The following is a 22,295-nucleotide window of genomic DNA, read 5'->3' as shown; positions in this document are numbered from 1 at the left end:
TTTTTGTTTCTTGCGGTATTTTCTTTAAGAATGTTGCATATTATTTATGGTCTGCAGGTTGGGTTCTGTTCAAAATATTATTGAATTTACAGAGACTCGTTACTAGGTTATTCCATTATTGAATTTACAGAGATCGTGTCCGTTCAAAATATTCTGCAAAATGACGAAACCATAGACTAAATTTATCGCCGTGACAGTACGCGACATGCATCTCGATATAATCACAACTAAACACTCCGTGTGTAGAAAATATTGTTATTTTTTCTTCCATAGCAACGTAATATTGTTGAATGGTTTGGCCTAGCTTGTCCTACTGAAAACATATAGAACATTAATACACATAAAGAAATATAAAATATCTTTTCTTGGATCATTCAAGAAAAAGTTTTCATTTACAGAATATTCAATACAGTTATGCAGAATTTACAAACGCATATTTCACTTTGAAGTCGATTTATTCCACTCGGGTGGGCACTGGTGCATTTGTGTTAATTAATTCTTGTTGGTGTTATGTCTGTCAACAGGTGCTGGTCTTCGATTTCCCCACTAGAGAAGTGGATAAATATGTAATCTACGCCGAATTGGTTGGACATCAGATGGGAGAGTACTTTGGCGCTACCCTTTTGGCGGTCGACATTAACAACGATGGCCTCACAGATTTAATTGTTGGAGCCCCCATGTATGCCCAGAAGTTCTCCGCTGACCAAGGCCGAGTCTATGTTTACATCAATCACGATAAGGTCTAGATGCATAATATTCTATCGATTGAATTGTCACTACACAAAACAAATAATAGAGTAAATAAAACTATAGATAATGAGTCAAAAGCACGGCTTAAGTTTTACAAATTTTACTCTCCTACATTCTTAAATATGTGAATTTATAGACGCAAATGTCTGACAAGTTGATAGTCAACCGGACTACTAGGTCTAAGAACGAAGAAGTTAGTGAGGAGTGCAGCTGTTTTGTGATGCTTCGCGTCGGTTTAGTATTGCCAGTACTTCTAGGGATGACTATTATTTCTCAAACTTGCCACAAAATATATCATTGATTTGTAATTAATAAAGAATAACTGGAAATCGAAACAAAGTGCCTATATAATTCTGCCTTCTTAAAATAACAAAAAAAAAACTATTACTTGAAGCTATTCCATAAACAAGGCGGTTATCTACTATAGTTGTTAGCATGGTTAACAACATTTGACACCTCGCAGTTAACACGCCCATGATATAAAATATCTTGTCTGACAAACTTCCTGGGATAATTAACTGCCTGAATACGACATAAGATATTTATCACTTTATTTATTAATTTTAGAGTTTTGTGATATGTTAGAATAGCTCATTTCAATCAATAACATTTTTAACTATATTTTATTCACCATTTTAAAAAACTTTAGAGCCTAAACTTTGTAATCAATCTAACGTATTTAGAATAGTCCTACAGGACCAGTTTTGTATGCTTGGAAAACATTGCCAACACAGCATATTGATAAATAATTGAGGGCTCTGGTTTCATAACTCATAATCTCCATCAATGCTTGGTTTTGGCAAATTGAAAAAAACAGTTTTATCAGAACAATTTTGAATGAATAGTGTGAATGATTATTGTTGTATTCAATGCATTATCGATAAAGAAATGGGCTGTAATAAAAACGAATGTTAACTTCTGTCAAGAAATACAAAATATCTTCAATTTAAACATGGAGATTGTTAGTTTAGAACTGTGGAACAGACGTTTACACCATCACAGATAAACAAAAATTGTCGGGCATGACAGTTCAATGTGGCACTCTTATTGGCTGGAATGGAAGTTGTTAGTTTAGAAAATAACAAGTATTTAGAGAATGTAAGTTTTGAAAAGAAATCATATGTTCACAACCGTTTTAAATAGGAGTTTGTGTGTTTAGAATGTTATGTCACACTTTCAATGGACTGTGTGAATATAAAATATTTTACTGCATTCATTACTCATTTTTGGTATATTGTGGAGTTTGTCAGTTATGAAACCAGAGGCCTCAATTGTAATAACTTGTTTATTATTTACATTTTTGGTAAGCAGTATTGTAAAACTATAGAAAACAAACAACTTCCCAGCCTTAACTTTCCTTTGACAAAAATGTACAACAATTATTAACAACGTAAAACACTATGTTCTTGTGTTTGCAGGGAAGATTTACAGAACAGGAACACAAAATATGTGGAAGTCTCAAAGATGACGCACGTTTTGGGTCGTCCATATCTGGTATTGGTGATATCAATGAAGATGGGTTTATGGGTAAGATAAATTAATTACAGTACTTATTGATAAGGAAGGGTTTATATCGTCGTGTTTCGGTATCCGCGTCTGTGACTGACAAAGTTTAGTGTGCACTATTTATGTCAGATCTTAACAGCCTACCTCCACCTTTCACCACTGCAAACTGTAGTATCTTGAAAAAATGCAGTTTTGAGTTAACTATTTAACTTTTATCATTAGTCAAAAATTGCAGTCTGGTGCCAGGACGGCGATATATTTATAAATTTGAAAAGTACCGTTGACGTATCATTAAATTGATAAAGTGTGTGAAAAATAAATGAAAATAAAATTTTAAAATACCAGAATCATCCCATACAAATTTTATTCTTTCGTAATAAACAGATGAAGTGACAGAAAAATTATCTCTACCTGCATTGTGATCATTATCAGCTGGAGTCGATCCACTACTAGAGGAAGACCACCCCTAGCTTCCACCACTCTTCTCAGTCCCTAGTTTTTTGCTGCCATGCACATCCACCGAATTTTATGAGTTCGTCTATCCAGCGGGCTTTAGGGCGTGTCTCAATGGGCGTTTAGTGTCCCATGGGTAGCACTGTATGACGCATTTGTCCAAGCGACATCCCAGCTCAATGCCATTTCACCCACTTAGCGACTTCTATCACATCGCGTAATCGTGTCTGGTTTCCATGCCACGTTGCGCTAACCCGTATTATAATAAGGGTCAATTCCAAACTGCGGTAAGTTCAACGCGATATTGTTTTTTCTCTCCCCAACATGCCTGTAGTCGAATGCCAAATGCTTATCTTATTTACTTCAAACTGAACTCTACCTACATTGCAATACGGTCGATTCTTAAAAATTCTCGTTGGAACATTATTACATTTTCTGGATAAAATTCCCACTTTCGTGTTGCATCCCACAAATATTGTATGGAATGGTGTATCCTGTGTATAATATAAATTAATGCATAGCTCGCCTTTGTGTTGAAATTGATACATTACATAAATTTTCTTAGTTTTGCTACAATAACTATTGAATTCCAGATGTGGCTATCGGTGCACCCTACGAGGATGATGGCAAAGGAGCCGTTTATATCTACTTGGGAAATGCAAATGGACTTAATCCTACTTTCGTGCAGCGCATAGTGATCGACGATATGAAAGGATTTGGAATTAGCATCTCGAGAGGAGTGGACATCGACAATAATTCATGCAAAGGTAAAACACTATTACCTACATCAAAAGTATACTATACCTTCTTCATATTAAAAAACCTTTCTCTATCTTATATATTGCCTAAAATTGTCACGGTTAGTTGTTTTTGGGCTGTCACCATGTAGGTATTTGCCTTTCTCACTCTTTCCTCAATGTTTCGGACTGCAGAGGTCATCCTCAAGCAACAATATGGTAAAGTTGGGGGGGGGGATGATAGTGAACGCTAATCATAGTGTATCGAAAAAACTTTGAGACAAAGAAATACCTGATAATATTAATAGGGATGACAGAATATCTTTGAAAACATCATAACTTCCGGTGCTTTCAGCAAAATCGAATGTCCAATCTGGCATCTCTGGTTTCAATGAACATTTTACTAATACTAACACCCCGTTTACACATACATTTTTTTACTGTTGACAATAAGTATTATCGCGGCCATAACAAAAAAATGTATGAGTAAATATGCATTATCCTGCAGTTGCAAGCTTGTTTGCATGAATCAAAAAAGTTTGGAAGCTTCAGAATTTTCATGCGACAGTAGGATTTTTTCGATCATTTCATAAAACAATAGTGGCGAACCTGCCGGCAAAGAAACGAACTACGAACGAATTTTTAGGTTGAGCGATTTTCACTACCTGTCAAATAGTACTATAAATTGACAACATCGCGTCATGCTCATTCTTAAAGAATGAGATTTGAGAGACAGTCAGTACTTTTATGTGTAAACAGTTATTGTCACGATAGTTTAAAATACTCACTATTGCTGCCAGTAAATCCATCCATGTGTACAGGGCGCTATAACACTTTTGACACACTTATAGCGATGTTCGCACTTATACATCTAACGGTACACTTTAACGTATTATGTCTTAAGAATGACCTATGTGATGAGCTCGTAACATCGAGGAATTAGAGATAATTAAGTACTTTGCCTTGTTACAATTGAGCCCATATCAGGAAAACGAGCGTTATCGTGATAACGCTGTTTTTTGGTAAATCGGTTTAAATTATGCGGCATACACCCATGCATGCACTCACCAAATATTATTTTGATATTCTAACTATAGGTGGCAGTAGACAATCCAAACTGACCACGCGTTGCACGCTATTTATCTGTAACTGAAATGTTTAACTGCCAATATCTCTGGACGCCGTTTTTCGGATATGGGCTCAATCAATACTAAGGTTACTATATTTTGAATCTCTTTTCTTCAAAATCTTTTAAGTTAAAAGTCACAATAGTGATAATATATTGGTTAGAAAAACCAAGATGTCAATATTTCCTGTCTCAGATCGAAAGTCTGAAAATAAAAAAAAATAGTATCAACCAATCTTCTGTCATGGTGGGAAATCCTCTTTGGAAGATGTTTAATGAATGCCCTCTGTTTAGATATTGCCGTGGGTGCTTACGAGAGTGCCAGAGCTGTTCTTCTACGATGCCATCCATCCGTTGAGGTTATTCCCAGGATCGAGTCTATTCCCACTGAAATATCCATTAATGCTACATCGTTTACCACACAAGCTTGCTTCCAGTTCAAAGGATCATCACATACAAATACTAGTATGTACCTATCAATTGTATATATTATGTTTTAAATCGGTTTTGTGATAAATCCTGTGTGTTTGGATTTCAGAAACTCAAGCGTCATTAAAAAAGACAAATTAACCTTGGCACTCTGAAACAATAGGTCTATGAACGTATTTGCTTTATTCAAAGTGACTGACGGCTTGATTTTGAGTTTATGTCATGTGCGTTTATTATATGAAAACAAATAAGTATGCCTGCAAAGTTTACTGTGCACTATTTATGTGAGATCTCGACGGCCTGCCTCCACCCTTCGCCAGTGGTGTCATAATAATATATACCGAAGTAGTTATATTTTCAATTATCAAAACATTATTTTTTATAAATTGATAAACAAATTAAATTCATGTACAACATAATTAAAGGAAACAGTGGTATCACCGGCCTTCTGCTTGTAAAGCAGAGATAGCAGGCCGTGATAACGCTCGCAATAGTAGAGATAGCATTTCAATTAGTTTTAATGGTAGGTATATATACCACCCACCCACCCACGGTGGCCGCGCGGCTTAAGCGTTGGACTATAAAGCCGTGGGTCCCAGGTTCGAATCCTGGGTCTGGCAAGTACACATTGTTTTTCAATTTGTGTGTGTCAGGGTATGGACCTAATGGTTGAGCAAGTGGCTGACATCCATTTCTCTTAAAAAACAAAATCTGTCAATACAAACCTCCACCACGTGGAGGCACATATGATCCTATCAGGATCGGACATGGTCGGGATAACGTCAAGGCCAAAGCGGGGGTGGGAGACAGAAACGCACGGTGTATGGTGTCGAGGCTGGTATATTTTACCGTATTTGATACAGGGTATTGTCGTTGGCGGTTGGTTGGTAAGTGGCGCTTTGGCGGGCTGCAAACGTGGTGTCGCGGCTGGGCTGCTGATTGATGCTTGGCATCCGAGGCGAGAGTCAGTGCTTGCGGCGTGGCGATGCAGTCTTTTTGGCGGGAAATGCTGGCTGGGCTGCAGACGCTTGTGGCTCCGCGTCTGAGGCGAGAGAGAAGAGATCCTGGCTGGTCGACGTCTGATACGAGAGAGATTTTTCGCGCGCGTCCAACTGTCAGGCAGCGTCATGTTCGTCCGTCGGTCGGGAACCTCCCTGTTTTACCGACGGATTGACTAGTGGCGGCGCGAGCAGCCGTTTTCCACAGACCGCGTCTGTTTTGGCAGGATTCTGACGAATTTGAATTTCCGATTCTTTGAGGCGGGCTACGCTCGGCCGAGGGTTGCGAGAACCGCGGAGAGTGGACGTAGGCTGTGTTGTAAGGGAAAGTTGATGGTTCGGTCCGTCCTTTGAGGTGGTCTCCTGTGGGAGACTTCCATCTGGTATCAGTGGGCTAGCATTATCAGTAAAATCTCGCACTGAAAACATTGCAATTATCGGTACCAGAGAGAGGTACCAAGGACATCCAGTGACAGAATTACAAAACATGAATTAAATACAATTTACCAAAAAATTACTTTTAAAACGATTTCAATTAATAAGAAATTTAATATAATACTTATACTTGTTAAGGTTCAAATACATTATGATCACATCACATGCTGTCACGGCGACAAATTTAGTCTATGGTTTCGTCATTCCACAGAATATTTTGTATAATCACTATCTTTACAAATTCAATGATGGAGAGTGCCAACTCTAATGTAATAATATATTGAATTATTATTCATGGTAATTTCATTTAATTCGAACAGTTTATTCTTGTCCATACAGTGTACAAACTTATCTGAAGAATTAATGGGGGAGTCACCGTGTCCGGAAACTTGTACGTACGCAGTTCGCCGTATCACACTTCACCATGAAATGTTATATCGGAGATATATGGCCATATATTAAAGACTGTCCAACCTCTTTGGATCGTATAGTACCTACTGACCAATGTTACCATCTTTTTCTATGCTGATTATAGTACAAAGGTGTAAAAATTATAGTATTTCTGAAAAATATATAGTACAGGAACATTTTAGGTCTTGAATCCTTTAATATTATAGTATTTTGGCAAATTCGGCGTAAAACTATAGTATTTTACATTTTCGCGAAATTAAAATTATAGTATTGTACTATAATTATAGTACGGTTGGCATCACTGCTACTGACAAAAAAATGTCTAAAAAAAACTCGGTTCTTGTCGATTAACACTTTACAGGAAGCCAGCAGCAAACAAATTTTGAAAATAACTGATACACTGGATTATTTGTTAGGTTAGGTTAAGTTAGATTAGGTTAGGTTTTCATTCCTTAATTCAAGAATTTTGCCAAAATCATCTATGAAAATTGAATTAATGTTCATATTGAATCTAATAAAATTGGAGACAGTGTAGTATACGGTCATCTCTTTCCGATAAGAAAGCTCATAGCGAACAATGCCACGGTGAAATGTTTTACGTACAATTTACATGTAACCGGGAGTCACGGTCGAAAACTACCCAATTAAGACTATAGAAGTAGTGTGTAGCTTCAATGGACCAGTGCTAGGTGTTTCGGTATCTAGGACTTCCGCTTAGCAATCGAGTTGGAACAGTAGAAACTGCTACTCGAAGGGGCCGCCGCCAGAATCTACTTTGGGTTGTAGCGCCAAAGATGATGATGGATATTGTAATAATTTAAACCATTTTTTTCTGTCTACAGACATTACAGTGAAGTTATCTATTGACTTGGATTACAAACGGGCCAAGCTGGAAAATGACAATGATGAAACGTTTCAAATTTCTGGAAGAGGCGGACTCGAAGCATGTAAAGATATAGTCATAAAACTGGAGGTATGTTATATCGTTTTCTTTTATTAATTCATCACCTTACTATTTAAGTCCGATATTATGGAACAATGAAGTTTGTTCGACAAAATTAAAACAAAAAAACATTTTAAATCATATCAGAACCTTGGATCTCTAGACAAGTATGCTGTCCATCTATCGACAAATTTTAAGCTCGTTGGTCTCACGGTTTAAAACATGGAATTAAAACGTCGCTTTTCACAACTGGTGTTGGCAGATTCATCGATTAGAGAGTTGTTAAAATATTGTTTTTATTACGTTTTTTTCTTCGCCTCAACATTCTTTTAAAACAGACTTACGAGGTCTTAATAGTAGGTGATGAATTTTATTATTAATTAGTCCTGCGACCATCTGCGTAGAATACGGACACAGAGTACACAATGAAGAAAAAATAAACTCTTCCGATTAGATTTTTTTCAAATAGATGTGATAGGCAACGGGTGGAACAAAACACAAGTCTACCTAAGGCTCACCTCACCACTCCACCGCTTTACCTATTGCGCTATTTTCGATAAGTTTTCTATTGTAACTTGGGAACCTTTTAAGATATCGAAATGAACTTATATATCGTCTCTGTTCTGGCAGAACACGCTAACTGGAGAATACTAGTTTTGAGTAATTTGACTTTGAAGTTGTTAAAATCTTTGAAATGGTCTATCATGTGAGTTTTTTAAGTAATCGTAAAAAGGATGACTTTAAAATAAAGACTGTTTATTTATTAAGAAGGTTTCCAGATGGTAAAGTTTGAAATAAGGAACATTTTGGTATAACTAACTCAATATGTCATTTTTTCGAATTAGTGTCTTCTGCCAGAACAGTGACGATATACTTATTGTACTGATATCAATAACGTAGTGTATAAGCTGTATAATTTTCATTAATATTGGTCTAGTGGTTTTTGTGTTATAGCCGAACAAATTAATTAATATTACATTAATTAATATTAAACAAATTAATTAAATAATTAATTAAAAATTTTATTAACTAGGTACCTAGTATAAAGGTATAGATTGAATCTGTCCATCTCTTTCACCCTTTCCATCGTTTTTACTGCTGTTTGGTAAAATTGATTTCTTTTTTAGTGTTTCTGTACACAATTTTCACACTAATCAGCAACTTATTATGTTTTAAACAAATATATTTTATATTTTCAGACAACAAACACTGACGTTTCTCGACCAATAACAATCAATCTGAGCTACCGACTCATTGAAAATCCAATGAATTGTAAGTAATAAACAGTTTTTTTTTATTCAACGAATAGTTGTCCTGTCACAACCTAATTATAAGTGGGCCTTATGGTGACCCCGGAAATAATTCGTGGGGTTGCTACCAAAAGTTGGTAAGTCGATAATTTAGGTATTTAGAGTTAACAACGGATTATTTGTCTATATATAAATATGTGTGCTAGAAAAAAAACTCAATGTCATCTGATATAATATAGAACATGCACATTTAGAGGGCATGTCAAACTTCAAATTGCAATTACTCCATAACATGATTTCGATACTTACCAACTTTTGGCAGCATTTTTAATTATTAGTTATTTCTTTCCAGTGACCAAGTTCTGTCCAGACTGCACAGTGTTTCGTCCACAGACAAAACAAGATGCTGTACTCCGTGTACCGTTCGCGAGTGGATGCGGACCTGATCTCATCTGCCAGCCTGACCTTAAACTAGGCTTCAAAGTACTGACAGAGTAAGGGCCTGTGACTAATCTGTCTATTTTTAAGATATAATCTATTGTGCTATATTATCAAGCATATTATGAACCCCAAACATGATATTATTGATACACCAGTTCAATAGGGGAACAACTCAAAATTTAAAGGTTTTGAGTTAAGAATGCGATTTGATGTAGAAAGGTCTTCTCTTTATAATTCAGCAAAAAAAATAATTTAAAATTTCTTCAATGTGTCATAAAATCGAATAATCCTTTCTAAGATTAATCAGTAATTCCATTATATAATCAAATTTATTTGTTAATTCGTTATTAAAATGTACAATTTCATTGTGCATTGATGAAATCCACTAAATCAAATACAAAAAAATATACACTTTCATCGAAATCAAGGCTTTAAAATTAAAATAAGAATTACTGCAAAAAATTCAAACGCCATTATCTCGGAACAAGGTTTTATGAGTTGTTCCCCTATTGAACTGGTGTATCGTTATGATTTCGGATATGCCTAGAAATTAATCCATGAGAGCTTGTACTACATCAGATCGGTTTTCAGTCAGCAAAGCAGTCATTTATTTAACAGCCTCAGAAACATGCCTAAACATAATATCTTAAACACATCTATTGCATTCCGGATAAGTGCTTTATCAATGTAGCTTCGGAATCAGTTAATATGCTTGGAATTTTTTTTTTAATAATTACTGTTAACGTAATGTTTTACAATTAAGCAATTTTCATTTAGTAAAGCACTCATCCGACATACAGTAGATGTGTGTTTAAATACCACCTAGTTTGAGATTTTTTTCAATGATTTTCTAATACTGCGGATTTTACAAGCAATATTTTTTTTTAATGAAGGTTGTTACATTCTTAAACATAGCTGCCCAGTACTGTTCCCTATGGCAGCACATGTGGTGTGGTGTGGGACTTGGTAGGTAGTGAAAAATAAAATTATTAGTGTGGAACATTATTTTAATACTTGCTTTTCCCTCCACCACCCGCCACATCTCCACACCCGTTATGCAGGTGTATACCGTGGCGTAACGAACATTAGGCGCCCTTCAAAGTAAACTTAATATATAAACAAATATCTGAAATTTCTAAGCATCACAATTCCCTGACTAAAATTGGTTGGTCATATCTAACGAATTGACTTGAGATCGACCAGTGTGGAAAGTATTTGATACAAAGCCACCTGGTTGAGGAAATGTGGAAAGAACTTAACCGAGTAAATGTTGTCTCAATTAATTAATGGTTTACTTCTTAGATTACCATACATTACGGGATCCTCGTCAAGCGTCAGTGTGAATATTTCAATTGAGAATACCGGTGAGCCGGCTTACATGGCGCAGATCGAGTTCAACCCGTCGCAGAGAACGCCTCTTCTGAGGGTCCCATCCCGTTGCAGACTCGATGCGCACAAACTATTTTGTGATATCGATAATCCGATGCCCCCTAACACTAAGGTTTGTTGTATTGTAGAATTTGTGACTGGGTACTATATAACATGTTGGGGTCACCATTGGTGTGTTGATGGTTTTTATTATTTGCTTTTTTGAATTTGACAGTCATAGGACAATGGTTAAATATTCCCCATAATCGGGCTATGAGAAAATCGTTCCCACATTGTTTTTCAGAAGTATATATCCGTGTATGGTGTGAATATGTTGATAAGTCTAAAAAAAATCAATTCTCAGGGCAGCTATTTGTATGTTTGACTTTCTGACCAATGAAACTTAATCCAAGATGTCAGTTACATCAACACGACATCTTGGATATTAGCAGTAATCCTACTGCATATAGTATAATATAAAAATAATTACAATATCGTCACCGTTCAGGCAAAAGTCACCAACCCTAAAAACATAGTTTTGAGATATCACAATTTGAAAGTTTTAAAATGCAGGAAAAATCAGATTTTAATGTTTTTAAGGTTTTATCTACATTAAATTATTTTCTCATGTCTTTTTAATAATATCTTTAAGGTAATTTTACTTTTTGATGCTAATTAAAACATCTGGAAGGTTTTGAAGGAGGCAAGGTAGCTCAATTATGGTTTGGTGACTTTTGCTTGTTAATAATCTGAACAATGTTAGCCAAAAGAAGGATCAGTAAAACTCACCATCCATAGTATACTGACTTTTGCTTGTATATTTATAACGAAGGATTTATTTTTTTTATATAGTCAATAATGTCTATTCACCTATAATGACTTTTGCTTGTTAAGATTTTATCGAAAGTCATTTAGTGAAAAACAAATAATTCGGATTTAAGCAAAATTTTACTAACTAATGTACCGTGGTGAGTTTTGCATCTTAAAGAACATAATTTTACGCTTCGGGTGACATACTCAACTCAAAATTGCCATTTTCAGGGTTGGTGACTTTTGCCTGAACGGTGACGATATATCAAACAAACAAACAAATATAGAATACTGAAATGTCATTTTGACATTTCATTTTGATTTACACAGTAACGCAAGTATATATTAATAATTTAGTTGCTAGGACCAACCCCTTAGCAACCAATCATAGTCTTTTACTTTTTACGGATTTTTCTGAAATAACTTTCCATACAAAACAGAATTAACTGAAAATGAATTCAATAGATGGCTAAAAGTATTAAAAGAATGCATTGGCATCGTGTTCGGATATAATCTAAAACTTTCAAATGTCTAGCTAGTCGGGTTAGTCGAAAAATCGATTGCAAGATTTGTACTCGACAAACAACCAACGGACAAACAAGAATACGAGCTAATAAATACGTTGTAAAATAGAACATGTCTGTTCATATAGGAAATAATTCATCATTTCAGAAATTCATCATTTTGGAGTTGGACACGTCCTTACTTCACAATGAAGACACTGCACTGTACTTTGATGTCATTGCAACGAGCCGTGGAGAAGAATTAACTCCCGAAGACAATACCATAGCTCCAATGATCAAATTAAATCCGACCACGAAACTAACCGTAGAGAGGTTTGTTCAAATTTAAATAAAATATTCTTATAATATACTCGCTGAAGTGCCCGGCTTTCCATGAGTTCACTTCGTTGATCATAACAATAATAATTACATTCTTCAATATTAAAAAAAATTGTACTAAAAATTGTAATTAAAAAATAATTCTGACAGTTAAGACAAACAAAAGAATATCAAAATAAAATCGAATCTAAAATATCTCTATCTGTCATGAAAATTCAAAATTGGAATTGCCAGGAAAGATATTGTGAACATACAAAATTTGTATTTTTATATACAGTAGGCGCTCGGTAATCCGGCATTTTGCAACTCAGCTCTTCTGCTCTATAATCCGGCAGATTTCACATTAAACTGCTGGATTACAGAATGGAGAGCCAATCGCCCGGCAGTTCGGTGCCCGACCTTGACAGATTATTTATTATTTCCTGTAGAAATCCAATAATCGGGCATTTCCGACAATCCGGCATAGGTGAAAAAATATGGATGCCGGATTACCCAGCGCCTACTGTACTTATAGAAATCAAAAAAACATATTTTGACTTCCCTGTGTAAATATTATATAATATTATAAGTATAGTAAACATTTTTTTTTTCATTGACTCCACAATCCGATGTCAATTTTGGCCGCGTTTTGAAGAGGCTTCTTAATGGATTTTTAAAATTAGAAATGTGATTTGTTCAATCTATTAAGTCCATGTTTTGGGTTTGAACACACATTAAAAAATAGCATATGAATTTATCATACCTGGTATCTGAACCCGAGACTCACAACTTCATACGCGACACGTAACCACACGTTGTTTTAAGTATATAAAACATCCACCTCAACTCATCCTGAGTGGGATATGAGGCGTCTAATTACAAATAGCGACAAGTCCACAATTCAATATTTTCGGGAAACAACGTTTTTATGTTTCAAGCTTCAATTATTTGTTTTAACGTGAGATTATTTTTTCCGTTGTATTCTATGTCGAAATTAAAACCAAATGGCAATTTGTTTCAGCCGATAAACTCTTAAATTTAATAAATATAGGCAAAATAAAATTGGACGTAGCGCTATTTGTACCTCACTTTTTAATTTACTCCGCATAAGGCACATATTTCCGTGGCACTGTCATGAGTTTACCAGATGCTACAGCATTGGAGACGCCCTTTTCAATATTGAACGTTCCCTTATTGGTTGACTTAAACACGCGTTAAATCAACCAAGCTTTAAATAATATGAAACACGGACTTGGCACTTTTTGTAATAAATCGAGACTTAAAATATTTTTTTTCGTAGGGTTATGTCGCGTTTTAGAATTTATAGATCAATACATATTGTGAAAAATTATACAAAGAATACGTGCGTATTTTTTTCTCGATTTTGACCAAATGTGGTCTTATTGCTTTTTGGAATTAGACGCCTCATATATCGATATTCAAATCTATTTGATTAAAAACAGTTGTTGCCCTCCCAATTGCAATTGCCGATAAGTTAGCTATTGGTAATGCCAGCACCGAACTACAGGAACATAACTTTGTCGTAAATCGAAGAATACCTGAGTTGTTATTAATTTTTTCTTTATTTTTATTTTCAGCTACGCCAATGGAGAACAATATATATTTATCAACCCCATGAATAAAATTACAAATGTTACACTATCACATGGTTTTGAGGTAATAAATTTTTTATCAGTTATATTAGTATTAGTAATTTATATTCTTAGTTCGATGAAAACAAATAAATATGACTGACAAAGTGTGCATTATTTTTGTCAGATCTTTGCAGTCTACTTGTATCATTATGGTTTGGTCTAGGCTGGGTTTAATTGAATTTTAAAATCCAGTCACAATTTGTTTTCTCAGTTCAATGAGAACAAATAAGTACATACATTTGACTGACAAAGTTTAGTGTGCACTATTTATGTCGGATCACAATAGCCTACCTCCACCCTACGCCACTGCCAAACCATAATAGATGACTGCATATTGCAAATTTAAATTCATGTCTTTGATCTTTTCTGCTAAATGTCACATTAATATTGAAATTCTCCATGTAACGTTGCAGATTGCGAATGAAGGTCCGACTACATTGAATGGAATTACGATGAGGTTCTATTTGCCCGTCGCCTATGTGGATCCCAATACGAGGTCTAATGTTACCCTCATGAAAGTTTTTGAACCAAAGGTAAAAAAAGAAATTCCTTTTAAGAACCTTCTTTATATTATTAATATAGTAATAGCGTTTCAATAAATATTAACCTTTTTTATGCCTCACGATATTACTGTGGCAGTATCTGACCGGCCACAGATTTTTAATGATACACGTTGAATGTAGAGCGAAGCTCTTACTACAATCACTTTAATACTGATAATTTGTGGCTTATTGTTTCATAATTATTCAAACAGATGTCACTGTGTGTTTAATTTTTTAGATTACGCAAATCAATTGACAGTGTTTAGTAATTTGAGTATAAAGTCGGAGTATATGCGGCCTGTCGATCACAGCCTCATAGAGCGAGAAAACTTGCTGAAGGCATAGAACCGATTAAAGGATTCAAGTGCATTAATTTTACTTCAAAGCTTAATCATTATCATCAGCCGGGGTCGATCCACTGTTAAGTGAAAGCCTCCACAATTCATTGCACTCTTCTCGATCCCTAGTTATATGCTAACATGAACTTTATGAATTCGCCAATCCAGCAGCTTTTATCCAGCGTCTTTGTGGTCGTTTAGTGTCCTTAAATATATGTAAACAAAGTTTCCTTAAATGAGACATTACAATAATATTGATATTTCTTTATGTTATGTATTAGTGTTTTAAAGAGTAAAATTTGGCCAAAACTCTTAAATTGAATGTTGCAATTATAATGGAAAGTGTTCCAATAGGATAATTCTTAACATAAAATGTCATTTCATTATGATCACCGCCATTAATTGTCATTTTTACGCTCGTATTCTGACACTGACAGGCCCTCCGTAGTCATGCGGCCATCATGTGTACTACTGTACTAGCTTGGAAGGCGACTTGCGCCCTGTAAAATAGTATGGACTCTATGCGTGGTAGTGACGACTTTTTGCATGCTGTGTGCTTTGAAAATGTTGCATTCGACATCGGGCGTATTTTACAACCAAAAATGTTGTCATCATGCGGTGTGCAAAATGACTGGCAACAAAATCACATCGACAAATTTGACGTTTTGCAGTCGAGACGAGTTTGAATAAAACAACATTAGGATTAAAATACTTATAACATGTCATATAATTAACATTGTTCAATTTTTTCTATGCATAAATAGTAATTTGTTAATATGAGTGAGAGAATCTTTATACATTAAGGGCGTGACACATCCCTGTTACAGGCGGGCTTCTCCCGGTTTAAAATGGTCATTCAGAAGTTATGAGCCGAAACGTAACCCTGGCCTCTAGAAACGACTTCATAAAACATCTAATCTGATTCCTTGCTCAACTACGTAAATATTTTTATTCATAAGTAAAAGCCTTCGTCCTGTGTGAAAATCACATACTGGGTGGAGGTGTAATTAAGATAAATTTTAAACTATAAATGATGATGGATGAAAGAGATAATTTTAAGACTAAATAAAATATAGAATTCAAATGTTGTAAATTTGGCCGCGCATTGCGCAACGGTAAAATCTTCACACGCCGGCGCCAGGGTCAGTCTCGTGATTCACCGAATCCAAAGATCATCCGATCAGATTTGGCTAATCACGAGAGCTCTTTGGTAAGTCGGCGTGGGGTTCGGAAGAATTCCAAAAAAAAGGAACTCCGAGGAAAAAAGGGAGTGAGCGTCCTTTGTTAAAAGTGGACGGACAGGCTGTAATTATAAAAACTCAAACGATAAACTTGTAAAACTAAAGATAAGAAAATATAATACCAAGTTACGTGCAAGAAAGACGTGGTTTTATTTAATTTCTCAAATTTAAAATAGCTTTTTTGTGAATCCGGGGTTCTATGACACCTGAGCTAGCCACTGGAACCCTGGATATCTCAGGCGCCATAAAATAAAAAGGCTTGAGAAACACTGCCACAACATATAATAATATAATAAATATAACAATACACATTTTAGGGAACAGTGAATCACCAACCATTGATATGCATGTCGCTCACTGGAAGTTTCTTTTATGAAGACTTGCAAGGTCATTCCGTCGAAATATCGAACCAATCGGAACCACTCGGTCCAACGGAGTCATCTCTTACGCTCGCCACAAATACCAATAACCAACCGAACGATGAAATCGACTCAACACCAGGTAAAAAGTTCACAATGAATAATTAAAACTGGAAATATACAACATGTTTTGTTTCTTAAATTGTTTTAACTGTCAATTCGTAGTGGAAATGCATTGTATTAATAAATTTAACAATTTTTTGTACTGAATCCACTATTTTATATTAAATACTTGTTATGTTCAGATTTTGCATGATCACTACCACTATAAATTCAATGATGGAGAGTACCAACTCCAACGTATTAGTGTTTTGAAGTATTATTCATTATTCAAGCTAATTTCAATTAATTTTAACAGTTTCTACGTGTGTGTATGTAAAAATTACTTGCGATATTGTATTATTTTGAACCGAACCCAACCCGCAGACCATAGATAATATATAATATTCTTATAGAAAATACATAGTGCCAACCACTAAAAACAAAAACACGTGAGCCGAAAATATGTAGGCATGTAGAAGATGATAAAAAATGTTTATTGAGTCATGCGGGTGTCAATGAAGCGCGGTACAGTTTGAGGTGACTTCATTGTTGTTCTGGTGATTTCGGCAGATTTTGCCAACTCACTAACTCACAATGTTTGTTTTAAGGTTCAAAATGTGCTACGGGATAGGATCATCAGTCAGATAACATTTTAAATATCAAGAAAAATGACATTATACACTTTTTTCTCTTAGCAGCAGCTTACTGTGACAGCATGTGATAACACATAACGTGATCAAATGTATTATTTGAACCTTAAGGGTTGGTTGCCCAACAAAAAATGAACAGATTGTCCTAATTTAACGTTAAAACTAACCATTTATGCTTGAAACACTAAAACGTCATTTACCAACAAATATTGAATGTTGGACATTTATTGGTATATGCAAAATCACACCTCATAATATTTATTATAACCGATTTGTTGGGCAACTTTATTAAATAATTCTTCATTGCAGGTCAACCGGAGATCCCGAAGAACCCATTGCAGCTGTCACCGATAGTGAAAGAAAATTCCATGTTCCTGAATTGCAGTGAAGCAAACAGCGACGTGACGTGCATGATAGTCGAGTGCCGGACAGGTGTATTATTACACAGCGGCAGTGGTGCCAATATCAAATTTACTATGAAACTTCTGAATATAGGTTAGTCCATCATCATCGCATTGTTTTTTTCTTTTTGACGTGATTACTTGAGGTTATTTTCCTCACAGTCATCCAGTTCAGTGCTTCTCCCCTCCCCTAACCAATCTTTTATTTTCTTCCTTTTCATACTATTTATTACTCCAGCTTTGGAGGTGGTGCCCATCTGATATTGATTAACTATCCTTATTATCACCCACATACAGGTATTGTATTTCACCGGAAGGTAAGGGATTCTCGGAGAGAGTGGAACTGTAGAATCGCCACGACCCTAGACAAGAGTTTGTATTGTATTATTAGCTAGTCGGCTCATATTTATTCTTTGTTGTTACCTTTATTATATTTTACACTATATTTATTTAGATCACAGTTTTTATACGTGACATTTGGCCCGTATCCCCTCCGCCGAAAAATTTTCTGACAAAACAAATCGTCATAAAGTTGTGTCATAAACTGTTCTAACAAAAACAATTAAATGTGCATAATTTGTAATATCAGTAGATTCATGGAACGGAATTGCAAAGAAGTTGCTCCGAATATTATAGATTGACTTTTAATATTGTCTCCCGTGCATTCAATTATTTCGATGGCATTATTTTCGGCCAAAATAATTATTTTAATAAAAAGTTGGCATAATGTGTTCTTATCTGACAAATTTAAATATATATGTACATAAATGTAAAAAATATTCATAAATGAATACTTGCAGTTCTACTGAAATATTTCGCGGTCCTCCACAGAAGTCCTGCGACCTGTTAGTTTGAGAAGCACTAATCTAGTAGTACAAAAGAGGTATGAAATCAAGATGGAGAGGCCTTCATCCAGCCGATGATTGATCTAGTCTGATGATGTCTTATTAAACATACTACGTTCATGTCCAAACCCAGTGATACGTTATTGTGGATGCGACAGCTCGTAATAACTCTTAGGTAGTTTTACATGCACCAGGTATTTTTGCAAGACTCATAGTTGAAATGACAAGAAGCTATAAGTAGTAAACTGGGTAAATGTGGAAGTCAGTGGCGCCTGCAAGATTTTATTAACCCGCCCTCTTCCATAATAATATTTTTTCAAAATGCACCCCCCCAAACCAGTTTTTTGCTGTTGCGTGCTTGCAACTGCTAGATAAGTGTGATAATCTTGGTAGATGTTTCTCTTTTACACTCATGTTCAATGAAATAGTGAAAAAAAAATTGCCGATAATTTACAGGGCATTCCATGAGGTAGTTTCAATTTCAAATATTGCGGAAGTTTAAAATAGTACAATTGTGTCGCTACATTTCAAAATCAGCCAAGTCCACCTTTCGGTATCTTTGACTTTTTTGTGAATTGCTGAAGAACTTCTGCTTTCTAACATGTCTGCATTATCAAAATGTGGAAGTTATTAATTTTAAATATTCTATATTCGAAATAATATAAACTTTCACCCTTGTGACTGTGTATTTGAGAAAATAAAAAACTGTTTTTCTCCTATTCATCTATTATGGACTTGGCTGATTTTGAAATCTAGCGACACAATTATTGGATTCTACAGATTTCTAATGTCAATTTATTTCTTTTACAGATAAAATCATCGCCAACAAAGTATCGATTATACTTACCACATTCGCCGAGGCAGAAAACAATAATTTGAAATCTATGTAAGTGTTACATTATTTTCTTTGACCATGTCCAATCCTAATAAGATCATATGGGAATTCACAGGGTTGAGGTTTGTATTAACAAATTTTTGTATTTAACGTAGCAGGATTCTAACCCACGCCCTTGAGATTCGTGCCCATGTGGTCTAATAACTAAACTATACACATTCTATCTAATTGTGATGAAATTAACTAATAGTTTTTACTCTCTGCGCATCTATTCTATACACAAGACTACTATCGGCCACTATTGGCGGTTAACGAGGGAAGTTTATCACATGTTTTTATTGAAGTATTATAATTGTTACAATAAGTTGGCCGACTAAACAGTCAAAATTGTCTATCTCGCTCTAAAATTTAGCACAGCCAAAAGAGGTACTGTTACAACATAGCACTTATTGTAACAATTACAACTAACTTATTGTAATTGTTACAATAAGTCCTAATACTTTGATACAAAAATATGAAAAACTACCCTCAATAACTGCCTATAGCGGCCGATATCTTGTGTATAGAATCGCTGAAGTGTAAATTGCGTTTTATATTTTCTTTTGAAATTATGTCCGAAATTAAGTATTTGTTAATTCTTAATCCGTCTCTCCACTTAGAGACAACAGTGGAAAAATTATTAGGTAACTTTTTAAGAACTGGCATTAGAGAATCCATAAAACTAAAGTTAATATTAATTTTAATTTACTTATTTTTTACAGGTTTCGAGCGTCCGGCTGGTATAGTTCAATCATATCCGGAGAGCTACCGCCAACTGGTCCACCAATTTGGGTCTATATTTTGTCGCTCTTGCTTGGAATTTTGCTACTAGTCATCATGGTATACGTACTATACAGGGTAAGTTTTCTATTAAATAGTAATTTCATACTGAAAAAATAAAAATTAACAGTCATTTTTCTATAGGCATTAATTGTTGCTTAGGAGATATTGCCAACACGATTTTAAAATAGTGATAGATACAAGGTCTTTTGGCACATCATGGGGTTACTGCCAAAGGTTGGTAAGTCGATAATTAAGGTATTTAGAGTTAACAATGGATGTGTGCTAGAAAACAAAATCAAGGTCATTAGATTTGAATGAAACTGTGTTTTTAGAAAAAAAATTTTACAAGTAAATATCAGTATAAATATAGTACTTACATAATTGAAAATATAATCAATAAACGACAAATTTAATACTATTTTGATTTATATATATTGGTGGACTGCTTTGAGAGAAAGATCCTGAGGCGGATATACGGACCCATGAATGATGGTGGGGAGTGGAGAATTAGATACAACACGGAATTATACCGCTTATACCAAGATTCAAAACTCTCCACCTTCATAAAACTCCAGAGACTAAACTGGGCAGGCCATGTTAAGCGCATGCCTGAGTCACAGATACTGAAGAAGATCCTTGAAGGAAACCCAGGGGGAAAAGGCCAGTGGGAAAGCCACGCACACGATGGGGTGATAACATTACAAACGATGCCAACCAGCTGCTGAAAATCAGCAACTGGAAATGACGTGCGGAGGACCGTTCCGGCTGGAGGACGGCGGTGGAGGAGGGAGGGCTCAACTTGAGCTGTAGCGCCATCGAAGAAGAAGAATATATATATTTATTGGAGTAGATATTCAAATTGGTTAGGTATTAGAGTTAACAACAGATTATGTGTATATATTTTAAATAATATATACACTAGAAAACGAAATCAACATCATCCGATATATAGAAAATGCACATAAAACACAAAAAAATTAATATTATTCCTGATTTTAGAGGGCATGCATGTCAAACTTTCAAATTGCAATTACTCCATAACATGATTTCGAGACTTACCAACTTTTGACAGCAACCTCACGATGATGTGTTTTAACAACAACTACCAGATAATAATAATATATTGGTGACGAAGACTTAATTCTTGGCAATTGTTTAAAGCCTACCTTCTAAAGAAAAATATTTTTTAATTGTCTATTAGCATATTAATTAAATAATAACTTCATTAATTTATATTCTACAAAAATAATATTAGTTGTCAATAATATGTCTGTAAGTATGTATTATAAATTGATTGCCCGCTTGCCTAACCAACAGGCACGTATGTGACACTAATACTAATATGTAATCAGTTATGGCACCAATATACCAATACAATTAAAGAAAGTTTCCAAGTAATTCGTCACGCATACAACTCATACATACGATTAAACATATTGGATTGTAAAAAACACAATTTGAAAACATGTATCTTAAAAACTGCTTCATTATTTACAGAGATGTAATTTTTACAACATTCATTTAGCTGCGCTGAACAAAATGTCAAATAGCCTTGCGGTTGAATTGTCTAACTATCGTGATGGTTCAGTTGTGTTACCTGAGTTGAATCGCGGCTTGGCATTACTTTTTTTAAATATCTATTTTAGTACCTGTTGTCATTTTGTCATGTTATATGGCTTTCTATTCTAGGATTTTTTTCCAATTATCAACCACAGCCTACCTTCCTTCAACAGGCATCCTTCTCACTGATAAAAATAATGATGTTTGATATTTTCTGACAATGTTGTAAAAATGTGACATTGCAGAATATATCGCACCGTGAGTGTAAAACCAAGGCATCTGCAAAAGACATGTTTTGGATATATTAGGGTTTGAAGTCTTCGCTTTGTTAGGAGAAATAGAGTTTCTAAAAAAAAACCATAATATTTGGTTTATATCTACATTATATTGCATGTTCTTTCAGTTACTTCACTTTTACATTATCAAGTTCACGACTTTTGCAGTTGTTTTGCATTTAATCTCGAAAT

At 34.9% G+C, this 22,295-nt stretch overlaps 1 protein-coding gene across 1 annotated transcript in view; it reads left to right on the top strand.

Annotated features, from left to right (window-relative positions):
- LOC147074209 (integrin alpha-PS3-like) overlaps positions 1–22,295 on the top strand; it is a 45,133-nt gene that overhangs the window by 19,483 nt on the left and 3,355 nt on the right. Inside the window, exons 8-22 of the mRNA XM_085944020.1 lie at positions 525–740; positions 2,169–2,277; positions 3,303–3,476; positions 4,867–5,037; positions 7,688–7,818; positions 8,988–9,060; positions 9,391–9,532; positions 10,782–10,980; positions 12,330–12,493; positions 14,077–14,155; positions 14,547–14,666; positions 16,572–16,755; positions 17,675–17,860; positions 19,422–19,497; positions 20,208–20,343. Of these exons, the coding sequence (XP_085800146.1) occupies positions 525–740; positions 2,169–2,277; positions 3,303–3,476; positions 4,867–5,037; positions 7,688–7,818; positions 8,988–9,060; positions 9,391–9,532; positions 10,782–10,980; positions 12,330–12,493; positions 14,077–14,155; positions 14,547–14,666; positions 16,572–16,755; positions 17,675–17,860; positions 19,422–19,497; positions 20,208–20,343 (2,160 nt within the window). The remainder of the gene's footprint in view (positions 1–524; positions 741–2,168; positions 2,278–3,302; positions 3,477–4,866; positions 5,038–7,687; positions 7,819–8,987; positions 9,061–9,390; positions 9,533–10,781; positions 10,981–12,329; positions 12,494–14,076; positions 14,156–14,546; positions 14,667–16,571; positions 16,756–17,674; positions 17,861–19,421; positions 19,498–20,207; positions 20,344–22,295) is intronic.

The sequence above is a fragment of the Rhyacophila brunnea genome, unplaced genomic scaffold (genome assembly GCF_057557595.1).
Source record: "Rhyacophila brunnea isolate RB1 unplaced genomic scaffold, BYU_Rbru_1.0 scaffold_16, whole genome shotgun sequence".
NCBI lineage: Eukaryota > Metazoa > Arthropoda > Insecta > Trichoptera > Rhyacophilidae > Rhyacophila > Rhyacophila brunnea.
Note: the sequence above shows the minus strand (reverse complement) of the source record. Positions and strands in the feature narration are given on the sequence as shown.